This window comes from Argentina anserina, chromosome 2 (genome assembly GCF_933775445.1).
Source record: "Argentina anserina chromosome 2, drPotAnse1.1, whole genome shotgun sequence".
NCBI lineage: Eukaryota > Viridiplantae > Streptophyta > Magnoliopsida > Rosales > Rosaceae > Argentina > Argentina anserina.
Window position 1 is genome coordinate 1,227,687 of NC_065873.1, and position 15,402 is coordinate 1,243,088.

The 15,402-nt window shown below is 38.8% G+C and overlaps 2 protein-coding genes across 2 annotated transcripts in view; both read right to left on the minus strand.

Annotated features, from left to right (window-relative positions):
• The window catches only part of LOC126782026 (translocon-associated protein subunit alpha), a 213,912-nt gene that overhangs the window by 170,835 nt on the left and 27,675 nt on the right, over nucleotides 1-15,402 (minus strand). The window lies entirely within an intron of this gene.
• LOC126782033 (auxin-induced protein 15A-like) lies at nucleotides 3,189-3,659 on the minus strand. The gene has a single exon (XM_050507179.1). The coding sequence runs from the start codon at nucleotides 3,611-3,613 to the stop codon at nucleotides 3,305-3,307; it is 309 nt and encodes a 102-aa protein (XP_050363136.1). The 5' UTR covers nucleotides 3,614-3,659; the 3' UTR covers nucleotides 3,189-3,304.

Below are 15,402 nucleotides of genomic sequence, written 5' to 3' on the forward strand. Positions count from 1 at the left end.
AACAACATTTCCAACAACTTTCTAGTTGACACCAAGGTCTAAATCCGAGCCTAAACAGTCTAAACAACAAAGAACATAAATTCGGCACTATTCACAAACCCTAGAAATTGAAATTTTGATTCGGGTACTTACACTTCAATTTGGCTCGATTCCTTTTGTGGGAATGTTGATGGGACTGAGACAAGCAAAACCCCCCAAGAATCTCGAGCTATGGTGGCCGGAGGCGGCGGCGCCGACACAGCAGCAACTTCCGGAGGTTGCTGCACCGTGTGTGGTTGTCGCCGGAGTGCAAGGCGTAGCCCAAAAGATGGAGATCGTCGAGCCCGTCAGTTTGATAGGTGGCACGACACGAGGCGATGTCGGATGGTGGAGAAATCGACTGGAGAAGATTTTTTGGTCGGGTGAACAGTACCCGAACTGATTTTTGGAAAAAAACTGAATTTCTGATTTTTTAAATCTCATCTCCTTCCTTTTATACTATTTCCAAAATCAGAAACGAACTTCCGACATTAATAACTTTTACGTCAGATGTCCGATTCGAACGCGTCACACGTCCACGCACTCGTATCGACGAGCTCTACGACTTTCGTGAAGAACGTTTTCACAAACGATCGACGGAGTAAAAGTCGATGTTCACGTCTCGAAAACGTAATGTTTTTCTAAATAAACGTTCCGTTAACGTTTCCGTTTTCAATTTCCGACTTCGCAAGGCGGCACAAACACGTTTAATGAATTTCACATACTTTATAAATTCAAAAGTGATCCAAAAATCATTCCGAAAAATCGGGTTATTACACTAGCACTCAAACACAATCTTAAGGACTGCATCCAAGCACTAAATTCATATGCACATATCTGAAAAATTATCTAAAAGTATGAGAAAGATTATTAGAACACAACAATAGAAATACAAACTCATTAATTATAGGAAACCATCAATTCGGCAAAGATCCAAAAATCCAATAAAACAATATGAAAATTTCGATTCTTAATACAAAACAATAATCCCACACAAATATCATACTACAATCTTTTATAGACAAAGTATTGTAAAAAATCAAAAACGAACAAACCCGTGTAGATGAGTTGTGAGAATCACACGTTGTAGGAACTTTGGAGGTGTGTCTTCAATGGTGATTTCGGTGGAGATGAAATTTGTATATGAGGGAGAATGACTTGTTGTTTTGATGAAGGATGTTTGATGTAGTATTTTGGTAGAGATTTGGCTCTTGAATGCAAAGGAGAAGTCATCTTATTTGAGAGATGAAACCATGTATATATAGAGGAAAGAATGAGGATAGTTGCATCTTTCCTCATATTATAATGTCATACTTTAATCCCTTAAATCATGGCAAGTTTTATTCCTTAAACCATGTCATGTTTTAATCCCTTAAATCATCCATAAAACATGTCATGCTTTAATACCTTAAATCAGGTCATGTTTTATGTCTTTAATGTTCATCTTCTATTTAATTGTTGCATGACTTGGCTCCATCTCTTTTTCTTTAATTATCTCTTCAATCCAATCTGAAAATAAGAAAATAAAATCATAAGTAAGAGATAATTAGTTTCAAAACCTAACAAAGATTCCTAGTCAAACTAGGACTCTAGACCAATTATGCGTTTTAAACTCATGTAAGCACAAAAATGCATCAAATACTGCCCAAGACTCTTACTACGACTTAATGACTCAATATTACAACAATAAGGGCTAAGCAAAATACAAATTGATGTAAAAACATGTTAAGAACGTCGCACCAATTCTCTGCGGGTAATGACCCCTATTTGCCATTTATTACATTGATATAATTGATTTAATAATAAGATATTTTTGTAGGTGTTTTTACGCCTATCATGACGCCACAGCCAAAAAAAAAAAGAGTCGGCAGTATGATTTTCTCACCTGATATTCTGAAAGAAGAAAAAAAGAAAAGAGCCAAGAGAGCAAGGTACGTAGGTAGTACAGTTCTGATGTCTTGTGTATGAAGTAATGTGTGTTAGGACTTGATGATCCTAAATTCCTAATGTTACTAAGATATATAGTCTGGAATTCGAAGATGCTGTCTTATACAGCACGATAAGATAGTCTTTACTCTTTCGTAGTTGACTTTGGATATCATGGTGGTTTATATATTTTGGTTTTGGACGATAAATGTGCTGATATTTAATTATGACTGAATAACTTTTTTTTTTCTCAAATATTCTATGTACTTATACACACTCTAGTCCTTTTTTGGTAGAAATTTTGACAAGAGTCCTAATGAAACAAATTAATTAACAAAGTAATTACTGTCACGATCATGAAAGTAAGATAGCTATGTCTGTTTAGAATTTGTTTAGTGGTGTGATACTTTGAATCTGCGGTTTTCTTAATCTATGATACCTGATCATACTGTAGGTGCCCATCAACCTATGTACTCCCAAATGACACAGTTTCAACAATTACCAACGCTAGCCTCTGTAGCTGCGTTATTAGTTCAATGTTGCCTGCCCAAGGAAAAATGTCAAGAAATCAATGAGGACGCTAGCAATACCAACTTCAAAGAATCGCAGGACAACAATGGAATCAGCACCCAGATTACTCTCCTAGACTTAACAAAGGACACCAACTGTACATCAAAACTGGACGAAGACAATAAGAACCAGCAGAAAACAATAAGACGACCCTCCGGTGAATTTCATGATTTACTGTTGCATGATGGTCACATTACATGTCTTGGATGTGATGATTATAATAAGGATGTTAGAGATGCAGCAGAGGAAAAGGATGAATGTAAGAGTTTCCCAACTGATGATCCTGGTTTTGAGGAAGATGGTGAATACATCATTCTTTAAATCGATCTGATACTGAAGCTGGCAATTTTCAATGGGATCGGAGTTCAAATTATTTATGTAAGAACTTTTCTTGTTCTTTTTCTCCTCATTGTGGTTCAAAATTATCGGATCTATATTCTATATATTATTGTGCTTTTGATATTCTTAATATCTATTTTAGGATGCTTATTAGGTATATACATTGTTCTTTGTTTAAGTTGTAGTACACATTGAAGTTAACAAATTAAAAGTAGACCATAAGATGTAGATTGTGATGGTGAAGAATTTGACTGCAGATTACAAAATATATTAGAGGGTGGTACTACTAAATAACTAACAACTAACACAGAACTTAAGAGACTCACAATTTAGTCTCAAGTTCTGTTGCTTTCAATTAATGTAGGATCAAAGGAAATTGAATTGAAAGACAATTGAATTGGTTAAATAATCGACCTGTTTCCGGTCATATACAGAATTATTATCATTATGATCATGAGGAGTTTAGACCCGTAGTTAAGGCAACGAAGTAGTCTTCACTGCATGGAATTGTCAGACCACCTGTAGGATGATCATATCCATACTCTTCCCGAGCCTTGTTCAACAAGTCTAGAAACAAAGGATGGCTCAAATATGATATTGGAATCACAAACCTCTTCTTCTTGCCTTCTCCAACATAGACAGCAAAGTGTCCTTTCGGAACATCAGTACCAGTAGTGTCTGTAACTGCTCTTAATCTCGCTGAAAGGGATCGCTGGAATTTCTGCTTGGCATGAGCTATTCCCATCAATTTGATACCCATCTTCAGATTTCAAAAATGGGGAAGTCCAACTCAGAGGTTAGATACAGAAAAGTTGTTGTGACCTGAGTATATTGCTGACTGGGTTTGATGAATTGGCATGTTTAGTACCCTAGATATATATAGAGGGAGCTTCAAAGTTGAAATATTCAAGTGGATAATAGCAAGAGCCCTGTTAACAATGTTGAGAAACATCAGGTGAAGGACTTCGTGAGGGTTCACATGGTAGTTGCCTTGGTTATCCAAGACATGTTGTCCTACCAACTTTAGAAACAAATAAGGAGTGGCTCAACTTGAGACTTTTATAAATTAATCCGAGTAATGTTTCAACTAATAATTAACAAAACCAGTACTCATCGTTTCTATGTTGGCATGCTCTTGACAGTAGCAGCAGCAGGATCAACTAAAGAAGATACCTCTGAGTCTCTGAATCATTGTTGATACATAGAAAATCCTCTGAATTTGAACTTGGCTATTCACTATTCAGTAGCTTTTTTAGTGACAACCAGCCTATAAGCCTTTGTTTGTGGTGAAGACCAGCCACCAGAAGCAATCCAGTACATGATTTCTACTTTCAGATTCTCCTTTAGGCTAGCTAATAATCCATTATTTGGGTCCCCTATTGTATCCTTCACATGACTGGGGACAGATAGTATACAGTAGAGTTGAACCAATCATCTTATTCTTTATGATCCACGAAGCTTTACAAAGTGCAGTCACTATAATCCATTTTCTGGAGATTTACGTGCTTATTGCTTAAATACATTGATCTGGAAATCTTATAAGCCAACACTGTTAGCTTCCGTCAATATATATTGAAGTATACATTCAGTTGCTTTTATGAGTCATTATACATTGTTTCGACCACATATGTCCTTCTATCCATAACCTCAGATCTCAAAGTACAATAAGATTTGTATTAGTGAGCAAACAAATTATCATATCATAGTTCTAAGTTAAGCAGATTTGGGTCTACTTACACACCAAATGTTTTCTGTGGCTGGTCCATTGATTCGATACATGCATGCACCAGAGAAAAAAGAAACATCAAATGATGGTTCAAGTGCTTCTTTGAAAACTCTATTAATTATAATTCTTCTTTTTGGCCAATACACAGTTTTTCAAGTATCCATTATTTTGAACTGATTTTATCTTATGTCAAAGTGGAAGAACCGTAATTCTCCTGTAGCCATTTCTGTAATAACCCGATTTTTCGGAGTCAAGTAAATTAAAATTTTAGAAATTATTAGAGTTTGTAAAATTTATTAAACGACATTTGTTTGTTTTGCGACGTTGTAAATCGAAAACGTTATCGGAACTTTTATTTAGAAAAACGTTACGTTTCCGTGACGTCAAAATTGACTTTTACTCCGTCGCTCGTTTGTGAAAACTTCCTTCACGAAAGTTGTAGAGCTCGTCGATACGAGTTCGTGGACACATCACGCTTTCAAATCGGACGTTGGACGTGAAAGTTATTAACGACGGAAGTTAGTTTCCGATTTTAGAATTAGGTATAAAAAGAGAGTTTTTGAGATTAGGGTTTCCATTTTCGGAAACCCCTCTCTCGCACCCGCCTCCCTCTTTCTCTCTCTTCTCTATCTTCTCTATCTCTCTCCCCGAGCTCTCTCTCCCTCATAAATCTTCCACCAGTGATCTCACGAAACAGGCCATCGTGGCCCTCACCGCCGGCCCCAGCAGCTTCAGACGGTACTTTTGTAACGACCCTCACGGTTTTGTTTTTGGGAGCTCAGAAGCACCTTCCCAGTGGGTCACCCATCCTGGGATTGCCCTGGGCCAAGCATGCTTAACTTCGGAGTTCTCCTCTCTTCCGAAGCCGTTGAGCCCCAAAAAAACCTCGCATTAGATAGAGGTGGGCATGTACATATAAGGCACATCACCCCCTCTCCGTTGGCCGATGTGTGATATTACACCTTCGCTGCAACCCTCGAGCTCGACACGCCGCCCCACGCCGTATCAGAGCTCAACCGGCAACACGAAGAATCTGCAGAAATCGCCGCCGTTCAAGCTGCTCCTCCGGCGACTCTCTGGTGGTTCCAAGGCTCGAATTAGGTAAGGTTTCAATTGAATTGGTTGTTGAGATGCTTTGTGGTTGAATTTGTGGAGTCTTGAGGAGAATTGGATGAGGCATCGATGTACGAGGTACCGCCGCCTTAGGCGGCGCGTGTGGGTGCATGAAGAGTATAGGAGGCGACATGAGGCTATAAGAGGAAGAGGAGAAGGAGAGGAGAGGATATGGGCGGCGGTGGACAAGCCACGCGCGCAGGTTCAATCGACGTGTTAGCTCCACGCGCTGCCACTGTGGGGAGGCGTGTGAGCACCACGCGCAGTCGCCGGAGGTGGCGCGTGTACCCCACGCGCCGCCACATGCGGCGGCGCGTGAACAGTGAATTCAAAACAGTAATTTTATAACATTTATTTTACATACAGTAAATGTAAATGTAAATTACGTACAGTAATTGTAAAAGTAATTTCAGAAGGGTAAATCGTAATTATTATTTATTGAGACAGTATTTACGATTGAATAGTACATGGACGTATAGAAATACGTAAATACTATGTACTCGTACAGAAACACGTAAATAGTATGTACTCGTACAGGTATACGTAATTAATATGTATTTGTACAGTAATACGTGAATAGTAACTACATGAACAGTAATTTAGTAAAAACCAAAAATTGCTTAACAGTACAATATTATTACTGTTTCGGCATTTAAGGTTTTACGTAACGATTCTAAATTCACTTCTTATCTTTCTAGGTGATCGATACATCAAGTATATGATTCACTTTCGGAATCGTGGAAACTACACTCAGGATTATAAGGTGAGTAAAATCTCACAGTGACGAATCTACCCTTGCGGAGATTCATGATTACGCTTAATTATAAAGAATGAACTATGATATGTATAAAATATAGTGGATTGTGTATGTGTATAAATGGTAAAATAGGTACATATATATGGTTTGCTATATTATATACTGTCATAATTTCCATTTGCGAATGAGTTCGATTTAGCGTTGATGATTATTTGTTTGAACATGTCAATTTGATTTGTACAATATCATGTGTTGATTGTTATTGTACGTGGTTTTAACATTGAGTTTTGTTAAAACGTTTTATGTCTTCGGACGTGTTTTTCTGTCTTCGGACCAGTCTTCGGACGTGTTGGCATGTCGGAACCTAGCCTTGGTCGGGCGAAAGTTACGATACAGTTAGAGCTCTAGTCTGTCTGCCGGTGTACTGCATGAGAGGTAACAGATGTGTTATCGGCTTATAAGTACCCATATTTTGGATGTTTGGTAGCAGGTGGTTGCTAAATGTCGTCGGCGTACTATCATGAGGGGTAACAGAGGTGTACCAGCGCTCATGAGTACCCGTATTATAAATGCATTTGGGTAAACAGAGGGGTTGCCCAATTTCTCATGAGCACATATATGTTCATATTATTAGACAACCAGATGTGCCGTATAATGACTCATGAGTGTATTTATGATTGATGTTTGTAGTTTTTAGTATATATTTTTATGCGAGTTACATTGTTGTTTTACTCATACGAGCTGCAAAGCTTACCGGGTTTGTGTTTACAATCCCGGTGCACCTATTCGATGGTGTAGGTGATAATTCCGCAGGTGTGGATTAGCGGAAATCGACGTACAACTCTGAAGACTTGAAGTTGTTTTTATTCTATCTTGTGGTGAGGATTTGAGAGGATTTTTACATTTCCATTTGATATAATGTTGAATTATAAATTTGGTTTGTAATAATCAATTTGGCTGAGTTGTACTATGAACTCAGTAATGATCCGCTGTGACATTAAAATGATTTCAATTTATTGAGATTGTTTTAGAGTTTTCATGACTTCGAAATTTGAGTTTCATACTCGAAATTTTGGGGTCGTGACAATTTCATACTCAAGTTTACTGCTAGAACCATTTTTAGAAACCAAGATGTTTTCTGTGTTTGCTTTCTAATCTATGGTGAGGGATTTAAATGCAGTCACTTCCAATCAGATGGTTCTCTCATTCTCTGTGGGCATGCCAAGAAGAACCCTGAATATCACTATTAACCTCAAGATAAAGTGATTCTTTTCTTTTTTTATATTGCCGTATGGGGAAGATGTATTACATAGTTGTAGGCTTTACAGTTGAACAGAGATAATTCAGAAAAAAATAAAAGTTAAACCTGGGATTCGAGTTAATTAAATTCTCAGTACAGGAATTCTAAAGAGTAAAGAATAAACTTCACACTGATGCCAACTCGGCGTAATGTTGTAGAGTTCTCATCTACCTTGGTCAGATCAGATCATTAAAAGGAATGCAAAAGAAGTCAAATCAGTGAAAGCCTCTTCACGCATGGAATAGTGATCCACCCTTTGGATGAGTCCCAGGAACTCAGCAAATCTTTGCACCACTGTTGGTTCAAGTACAAACTGTAATGACCGATTTTTCGGAGTCAAGTAATTTGAAATTTTGGAAATTATTAGAGTTTGTAAGATTTATTAAACGACATTTGGTTGCCTTGTGACGTTGTAAATCGAGAACGGAAACGTTATCGGAACTTTTATTTAGAAAAACGTTACGTTTTCGCAACGTGAGAATCGACTTTTACTTCGTCGCTCGTTTGTGAAAACTTCCTTCACGAAAATTGTAGAGCTCGTCGATACGAGTTCGTGGACACATCACGCGTTCTAATCAGACATCATACGTGAAAGTTATTAACGACGGAAGTTAGTTTCCGATTTTGGAAGAGGGTATAAAAGGAAATTTTTAAGAGTAGGGTTTCCATTTTCGGAAACCCTTTCTCTCTCACCTCACCCCGCCTCCCTCTTCTCTCTCTCTCTCTCTCTCCCCGAGCCTCCTCCCTCTGCATCGCACCCCGATCTCTTTCCTCCAGGCGACGTGGCCCTCACCACCGGCCGCTAGGCCCTCGCCAGTCCAACTCCATCCTCCTCCGAGCAAGACGTGACCCAACTCACCGCAGTGAGTCCTCGCGCTCCAACCCGAGACCTGCAAATCGCTCCGCCACTGTCGAGCTCACTCCGGCGACTCTCCGGTGCTTCCGCGACATGAATTAGGTAAGGGTTGATCGATTTGAGTTATTGTGATGTTTGTTGGTGTGATTTTGGATGGATTGGTTCGATTTGGTAGCGGATTGGAGGAGGAGGAAGAGGGGAGGATACCACCGTCTTAGGCGGCGCGTGAGGTAGCGTGAGGAGGGCAGGGAGGCAGCCTAAGGTCGTAGGAGGAAGAGGGGAAGGAAATGAGAGGGTAGGGGCGGCGGTGGCGTCCTACGCGCCGGTTTTAGAGTCGGCGCATGGGCCCCACACGCTGCCACAGTGAGTGGCGCGGTCGCCGGAGGTGGCTTGTGTATCCCACGCGACGCCACGTGTGGCGGCGCGTGCATAATGTTTTCAAAACAGTAATTTTGTAAAATTTATTTTTACGTAAGGTAAATGTAAAAATAAATTTACATACAGTAAATGTAAATGTAATTTACGTACAGTAATTGTAAAAGTAATTTCGGAAGGGTAAATCGATAATTATTATTTACTAAAACAGTATTTACAATTAAATAGTACATGGAGGTGCAGAAATATGTAAATACTATGTACTCGTACAGAAATACGTAAATAGTATGTACACATACATGAATACGTGTTTAATGTGTATTTGTACAGTAATACGTGAATAGTAATTATGTGAATAGTAATTATGTGAACAGTAATTTCGTAAAAACTAGAAATTTGCTGGACAGTAAAATATTATTACTGTTTCGGCATTTATGGTTTTACGTAACGATTCTAAATCCACTTCTATCTATTTTTAGGTGATCGACACATCACATAAAGGATTCACTTTCGGAATCGTGGAAATTTACGCTCGAGATTATAAGGTGAGTAAAATCTCACAGTGACGAATCTACCCTTGCGGAGGTTCATGATTACGCTTAATTAAAATGAATGAACTATGATATGTATAAGATATAGTGGATTGTATATGTGTATAATTGGTAAAATAGGTACATATATACGGTTTGCTATATTATATACTTTCATAAATTCTGTTTGCGAATAAGTTCATTTGGTGTTGAGATTTATTTATTGAGCATGTTGATTCGATTTGTACAATATAATGTGATGATTATTGTACGTGGTTTTAACATTGAGTTTTGTCTTCGGACGTGTTTCTTGTCTTCGGATGTGTTTATGTCTTCGGACGTGTTTTTCTGTCTTCGGACCAGTCTTCGGACGTGTTGGCATGTCAGAACCTAGCCTTGGTCGGGCGAAAGTTACGATACAGTTAGAACTCTAGTCTGTCTGCCGGGGTATTGCATAAGAGGTAACAGATGAGTTATCGGCTTATGAGTACCCATATTTTGGATATTGGGTAGCAGGTGGTTGCCCAATGTCGGCGGCGTACTATCATGAGGGGTAACAGAGGTGTACCAGCGCTCATGAGTACCCGTATTATAAATGCATTTGGGTAAACAGAGGGGTTGCCCAATTTCTCATGAGCATATACATTTTCATTTTATTAGACAACCAGATGGGTCATCTAATGACTCATGAGTACATTTATGATTGATGTTTGGTGGAGTTTCGTATATATTTTTATGCGAGTTATATTGTTGTTTTACTCATACGAGCTGCAAAGCTTACCGGGTTTATGTTTACAATCCCGGTGCACCTATTCGATGGTGTAGGGGATAATTCCGCAGGTATGGATTAGCAGAATCGACGTACAACTCCGAAGACCTTGAAGTTGTTTTCATTTTATCTTGTGGTGATGATTTGTGAGGATTTTACATTTCCATTTGATATAATGTTGAATTATAAATTTTGGTTTGTAATAATCGATTAGACTGAGTTGTATTTTGAACTCAGTAATGATTCACTGTGACATTAAAATGATTTCGATTTATTGAGATTGTTTTAGAGTTTTTCATAACTTCGAAATTTGAGTTTCATACTCGAAATTTTAGAGTCGTGACACGAACCCTCAAGTAGGCTTCTGAAAGGTTACTGGTCATCCATTCTAACGAATATTGCAACTTGCTTGACATCATTCCCTACCGTACCTATATCCAAATCTATTTCATATGTCTACCAGCTCTTGACACTTGATAAATAAGTATTGACAATAGTCACACAAAAAAAGAACAAAAAGAAGATAAATAAGTATTGTGGTCATATTCCATAATCGATATACGGTGAAAATCACTCTTGAAATATCAAAATTTACTGATCAACTGGTGGCAAAAATAACGCATCTTGAAAACCATTCATCTGAAATATTTAGTTACAATCCCATGTTCTTATCATCACACATGATTTGTTCCACTTCCACCTGATTGTGTTTTGTGTGAGTTATATGTTTAGTCAGAACTCAGAAAGTGACGGTATATGAGAAACAGTTTTGATGGTAGAGCGCAGGATCCAACAGGCTAGGGACAGAAACTAAGCAGTATGCTATTTGTCAATTATTATTAGTTGGGATGGAAAGCATGTGATTCATTTTTTCTTGTCTTAAACAGAACTCCAATTACAATCAGTTGTCTCTTCATGAACAAGTGGCATCTACCGTATAAATGGTGAAATGTCTCTATACACAACAACAAGAACAAGTATTTAGACTGTTTTTTGGTCGTCAAGTTGGTGTATGTAGTATTTTCTCAGCCCTCAGTAGGGAAACTTTAAGAAGCTGCCTGAACTCCAAGTTGCAATGCCATGTTTATAGAATGTGCACGGTGCAGCGAAGATGCTGGTTGTTAGTTCCTTGTATTCGATTATATTCATATTTCACTGTTGCATTATTTGGCAATTTTCCTGCAGCATCTCCCATTATTGCTGTCCTTACAAGTTTTCTTTTCAAAGACTAAATGTCTCAAGCTTGTCTCTAATTTTATGAGTTATCTTGAGCAGATTTTATTAGACCTGCATTACTCATTATGTATCAGAGTGGCTCAACTTGAAAGGTCTAGAGCTTTCTAAATTCTCAGTGACGTTTTAACTAATTATTAGTAAAGTAATGCAGAGGAAGGTGTCCTTCTGTGATGCTCTTAACATTAGAAGAACTGGGAGCAATCAAAGAAGATCGATACTTAAGACATTGGCATATTATAAAACAACTGAACTTGGATTACTCTACTCAGCATGTTCATTAGTTAAAAGCCTTTGTTTGTGGCGATGAGTTAGACCCAAAATTAAGCCATATGATGATTTCTACTCTGAGATTACCTTTTAGGTTATCAAAAACCATTAGAGTTGAGTCCCCTGAGTCCCCTCCTCACATGAATACTCCATGAGGCCAGAGCTTGCACTGTATACTGTATATTTCTGGTTAAACTGAGCTACATATAAAATAGTTGCTTTACAAGACCTATTGTAATAACCCGATTTTTCGGAACGATTTTTAGATTGTTTAATTTCTATTAAGTTGTGGAATTCAATAAAAATGGAATTTGGATCGCTTACAAAAATTCGAAACTCGAACAGAAACGTTTCAGAACGTTTATTTAGTAAAAACGTTACATTTTCACAACTTATTTATCGACTTTTATTCCGTCGCTCGGTTGCGAAAACTTTCTTCACGAAAGTTGTAGAGCTCGTCGATACGAGTTCGTGGATATGTGACGCGTTCGAATCGGACGTTGTGTGTAAAAGTTATTATTGACGGAAGATAGTTTCCGATTTTAAGGGGGGTATAAAGGACATTTTGTGAAATAGGGTTTCTATTTTCAGAAAACCCTCTTCTCTCTCCCCTCTCTCTTCCGCCGCCCCTCTCTTTCTTCTCTCTTTCTTCTCTCTTTCTTTTCTCTTTCTTTTCTCTTTCTTTTCTCTCTTTTCTCTCTCTTTTCTCTCTTTTCTCTCTTTTCTCTCATTCTCTCTTCACTCTCTCGGTTCTCTCTTTCTCCCTCTCTTCTTCTCTCTCTCTTTTCCTTCTTTTCCCCCGAGCTCTCTCTTCCTCACCATCGGCCTCACCACCGATCTCCCCCCTTAGGGAGACGTGGCCCACACCGCCGGTCTAGGAGGCGTCGCACCTCCCCGCACAAGCGACCCCGAGGTCGACTCCCTCTCTCTCGCCGCACACCGGAGCTCCACCAAGACGTTGACTTTTCCTCCGCCTTATCCAAGCCATCTCCGGTGGTTTTAAAGCACGATTGAGGTGAGGTTTAGCATGAATAGGTTGTTGTGATGCTTGTTGTACGATTTGTGGTTGTTTGGTTGCGATTTGGAAGAGTTTGGAGGAGGAGGAGTTACCGCCGCCTAGAGGCGGCGCGTGTGGAGGTGTGGGGTGGCGTAGGGGCTGCCTAGGACCGTAGGAAGATAGGGGAGGAGGAGGGGGAGAGGTTAGGCACGGCGGTGGTGCGACACGCGCTGTTGGGAGTGTCGGCGCGTGGGCCCCACGCGCGGGCCACCGGAGGTGGCGCGTGTGCCACACGCGCCGCCACGTGCGGCGGAGTGAACATTTTTGACAGAAGGGTATTTTGGTAATTTACTGTGTACGGTAAAGGTAAATGTAATTTTTATTTACTACGGTAAATGTAATTAAATTTTACCTTCGGTAAATGTAATTATAAATTACTTTCGCTAAATGTAAAAAGTAATTTGTAAAAGGTAATTAGTAAATTTTATTTACTGAGATTGTATTTACATTTAAATCGTACGTATACGTACATAAATACGTATTAATATTTATACGTACAGAAATACGTATTAATATTTATACGTACAGAAATACGTATTATTATTTATACGTACAGAAATACGTATTTAATATTTATACGTACAGAAATACGTATATAGTATTTATACGTACAGAAATACGTATATAGTACTTATACGTACAGAAATACGTATTAATTGAGTATTGTATAGTAACCGTGAATAGTGAACAGTAATTTCGTAAAACCGAAAATTGCTGAACAGTAACCGATTATTACTGTTTCGGCATTTAAAGGTTTACGAAACGATTCTAAATGCTTGTCTTATCTTTTCAAGGTGATCGCTAAATCGAGGAAAGGAAATATCATCGGGAATTGTGGATTTACGCTCGAGTCGTTAAGGTGAGTAAAATCTCACTGAATTACGAATCTACCCTCGTGGTGATTCAACATTTTTGCAAGTGTGTTTATTTAATGAATTACAACATGTATATAACTTAGTGGACTACGTATATATAGTATAATGGTAATAAATACATATATATATATATAGTTCATTAAATTACATACTGTTATTAATTCATTAAAAATAGTCATCTCGGTGACAGAAAAATTGTGCATGTGTGATTTTAATGGTACGATATGATGTGAGATTATCGTACGTAATTTTCAGGTGTTTATGAAATATGACATGTATAGGATATAGTGGACTATGTATATATTGTATAAATGGTAAATAAGTACGAATATATATAGTTTGCTATATAATATACTGTTATGATTTTTATTGTGGATATATCGTGAAAGTTTTAAAACGTACAATATGATGAGTGATTATTGTACATGATTTTATCACGAAAAATGTGAAATATTGTGATTTGTCTTCGGACGTGATGTGTGGTACAATATGATGTGAGATTATTGTACATGTGATTTTATCACGGAAAATGTGAAATATTGTGATTTGTCTTCGGACGTGATGTGTGGTACAATATGATGTGAGATTATTGTACATGTGAGGCAAGTCGGAACCTAGCCTTTGGCCGGGCGAAAGTTACGATACAGTTAGAGCTCTAGTCTGTCTGCCATAGTACTGCATGAGGTAACGGGTGGTTATCTGATCATGGGTACTCAGCTTGTTTTGGATGTTGGGTGGCGGGTGGTTGCCCAACATCAGCGGTATACTAAGTGAGGGGTAACGGATGTGTACCAGCGCTCATTAGATACCATTTTGTGAAAGTATTAGAGTAACCAGATGGGTTGCTCGTTTTCTCATGATTTTTCATTATACTGTGTTGATGTGGAGTTGTGTCTTTTATGAGACTTGAGTTATCTTAATATTTTACTCATACGAGCTGTAAAGCTTACCGGGTTTGTGTTGCAATCCCGGTGCACCAATTTCAATGGTGTAGGGAATACTTCCGCAGGTGCTGAGTAGTGGTGATTGAGTGACGACTCCGAAAACTCGAAGTCGATCGCATCCAGTCGTGGTGAGGTTCCAGCGTGGATTGTGTGTGAGATTTGGTGTGATTTTATTTGTGAGGTTGTTGTGAGGATTATACAATTCCATTTGTTATATGTTGAATTATCATTTGGGTTTGTAATAATCGGCTTGACTGAGTTATATTTTAAACTCAGATGTGATCCGCTGCGACATTAAAATGATTTCGATTTCATTGAGATTATTTTTGTGTTTAACGATTCTAAGATTTTGAGTTTTGAAGCTCGAAATTTTAGGGTCGTTACAGTTGGTATCAGAGCCACTCTGCCGTGTGGTGCGAGTGTGCCGACGAGGGCGTCGGACTCCCAAGGGGGGTGGATTGTAATATCCCACATCGGCCAACGGAGAGGGGGTGATGCGTCTTATATGTACATACCCACCTCTATCTAACGCGAGGCCTTTTGGGGGCTCAATGGCTTCGGAGGAGAGGAGAACTCCGAAGTTAAGCATGCTTGGCCCAGGGCAATCCCAGGATGGGTGACCCGCTGGGAAGGTGCTTCTGAGCTCCCAAAAACAAAACCGTGAGGGCTATGCCCAAAGCGGACAATATCGTGTTACGGCGGAGCGGTCCGGGTCGTGACAGTTGGTATCAGAGCCTAAGTGCG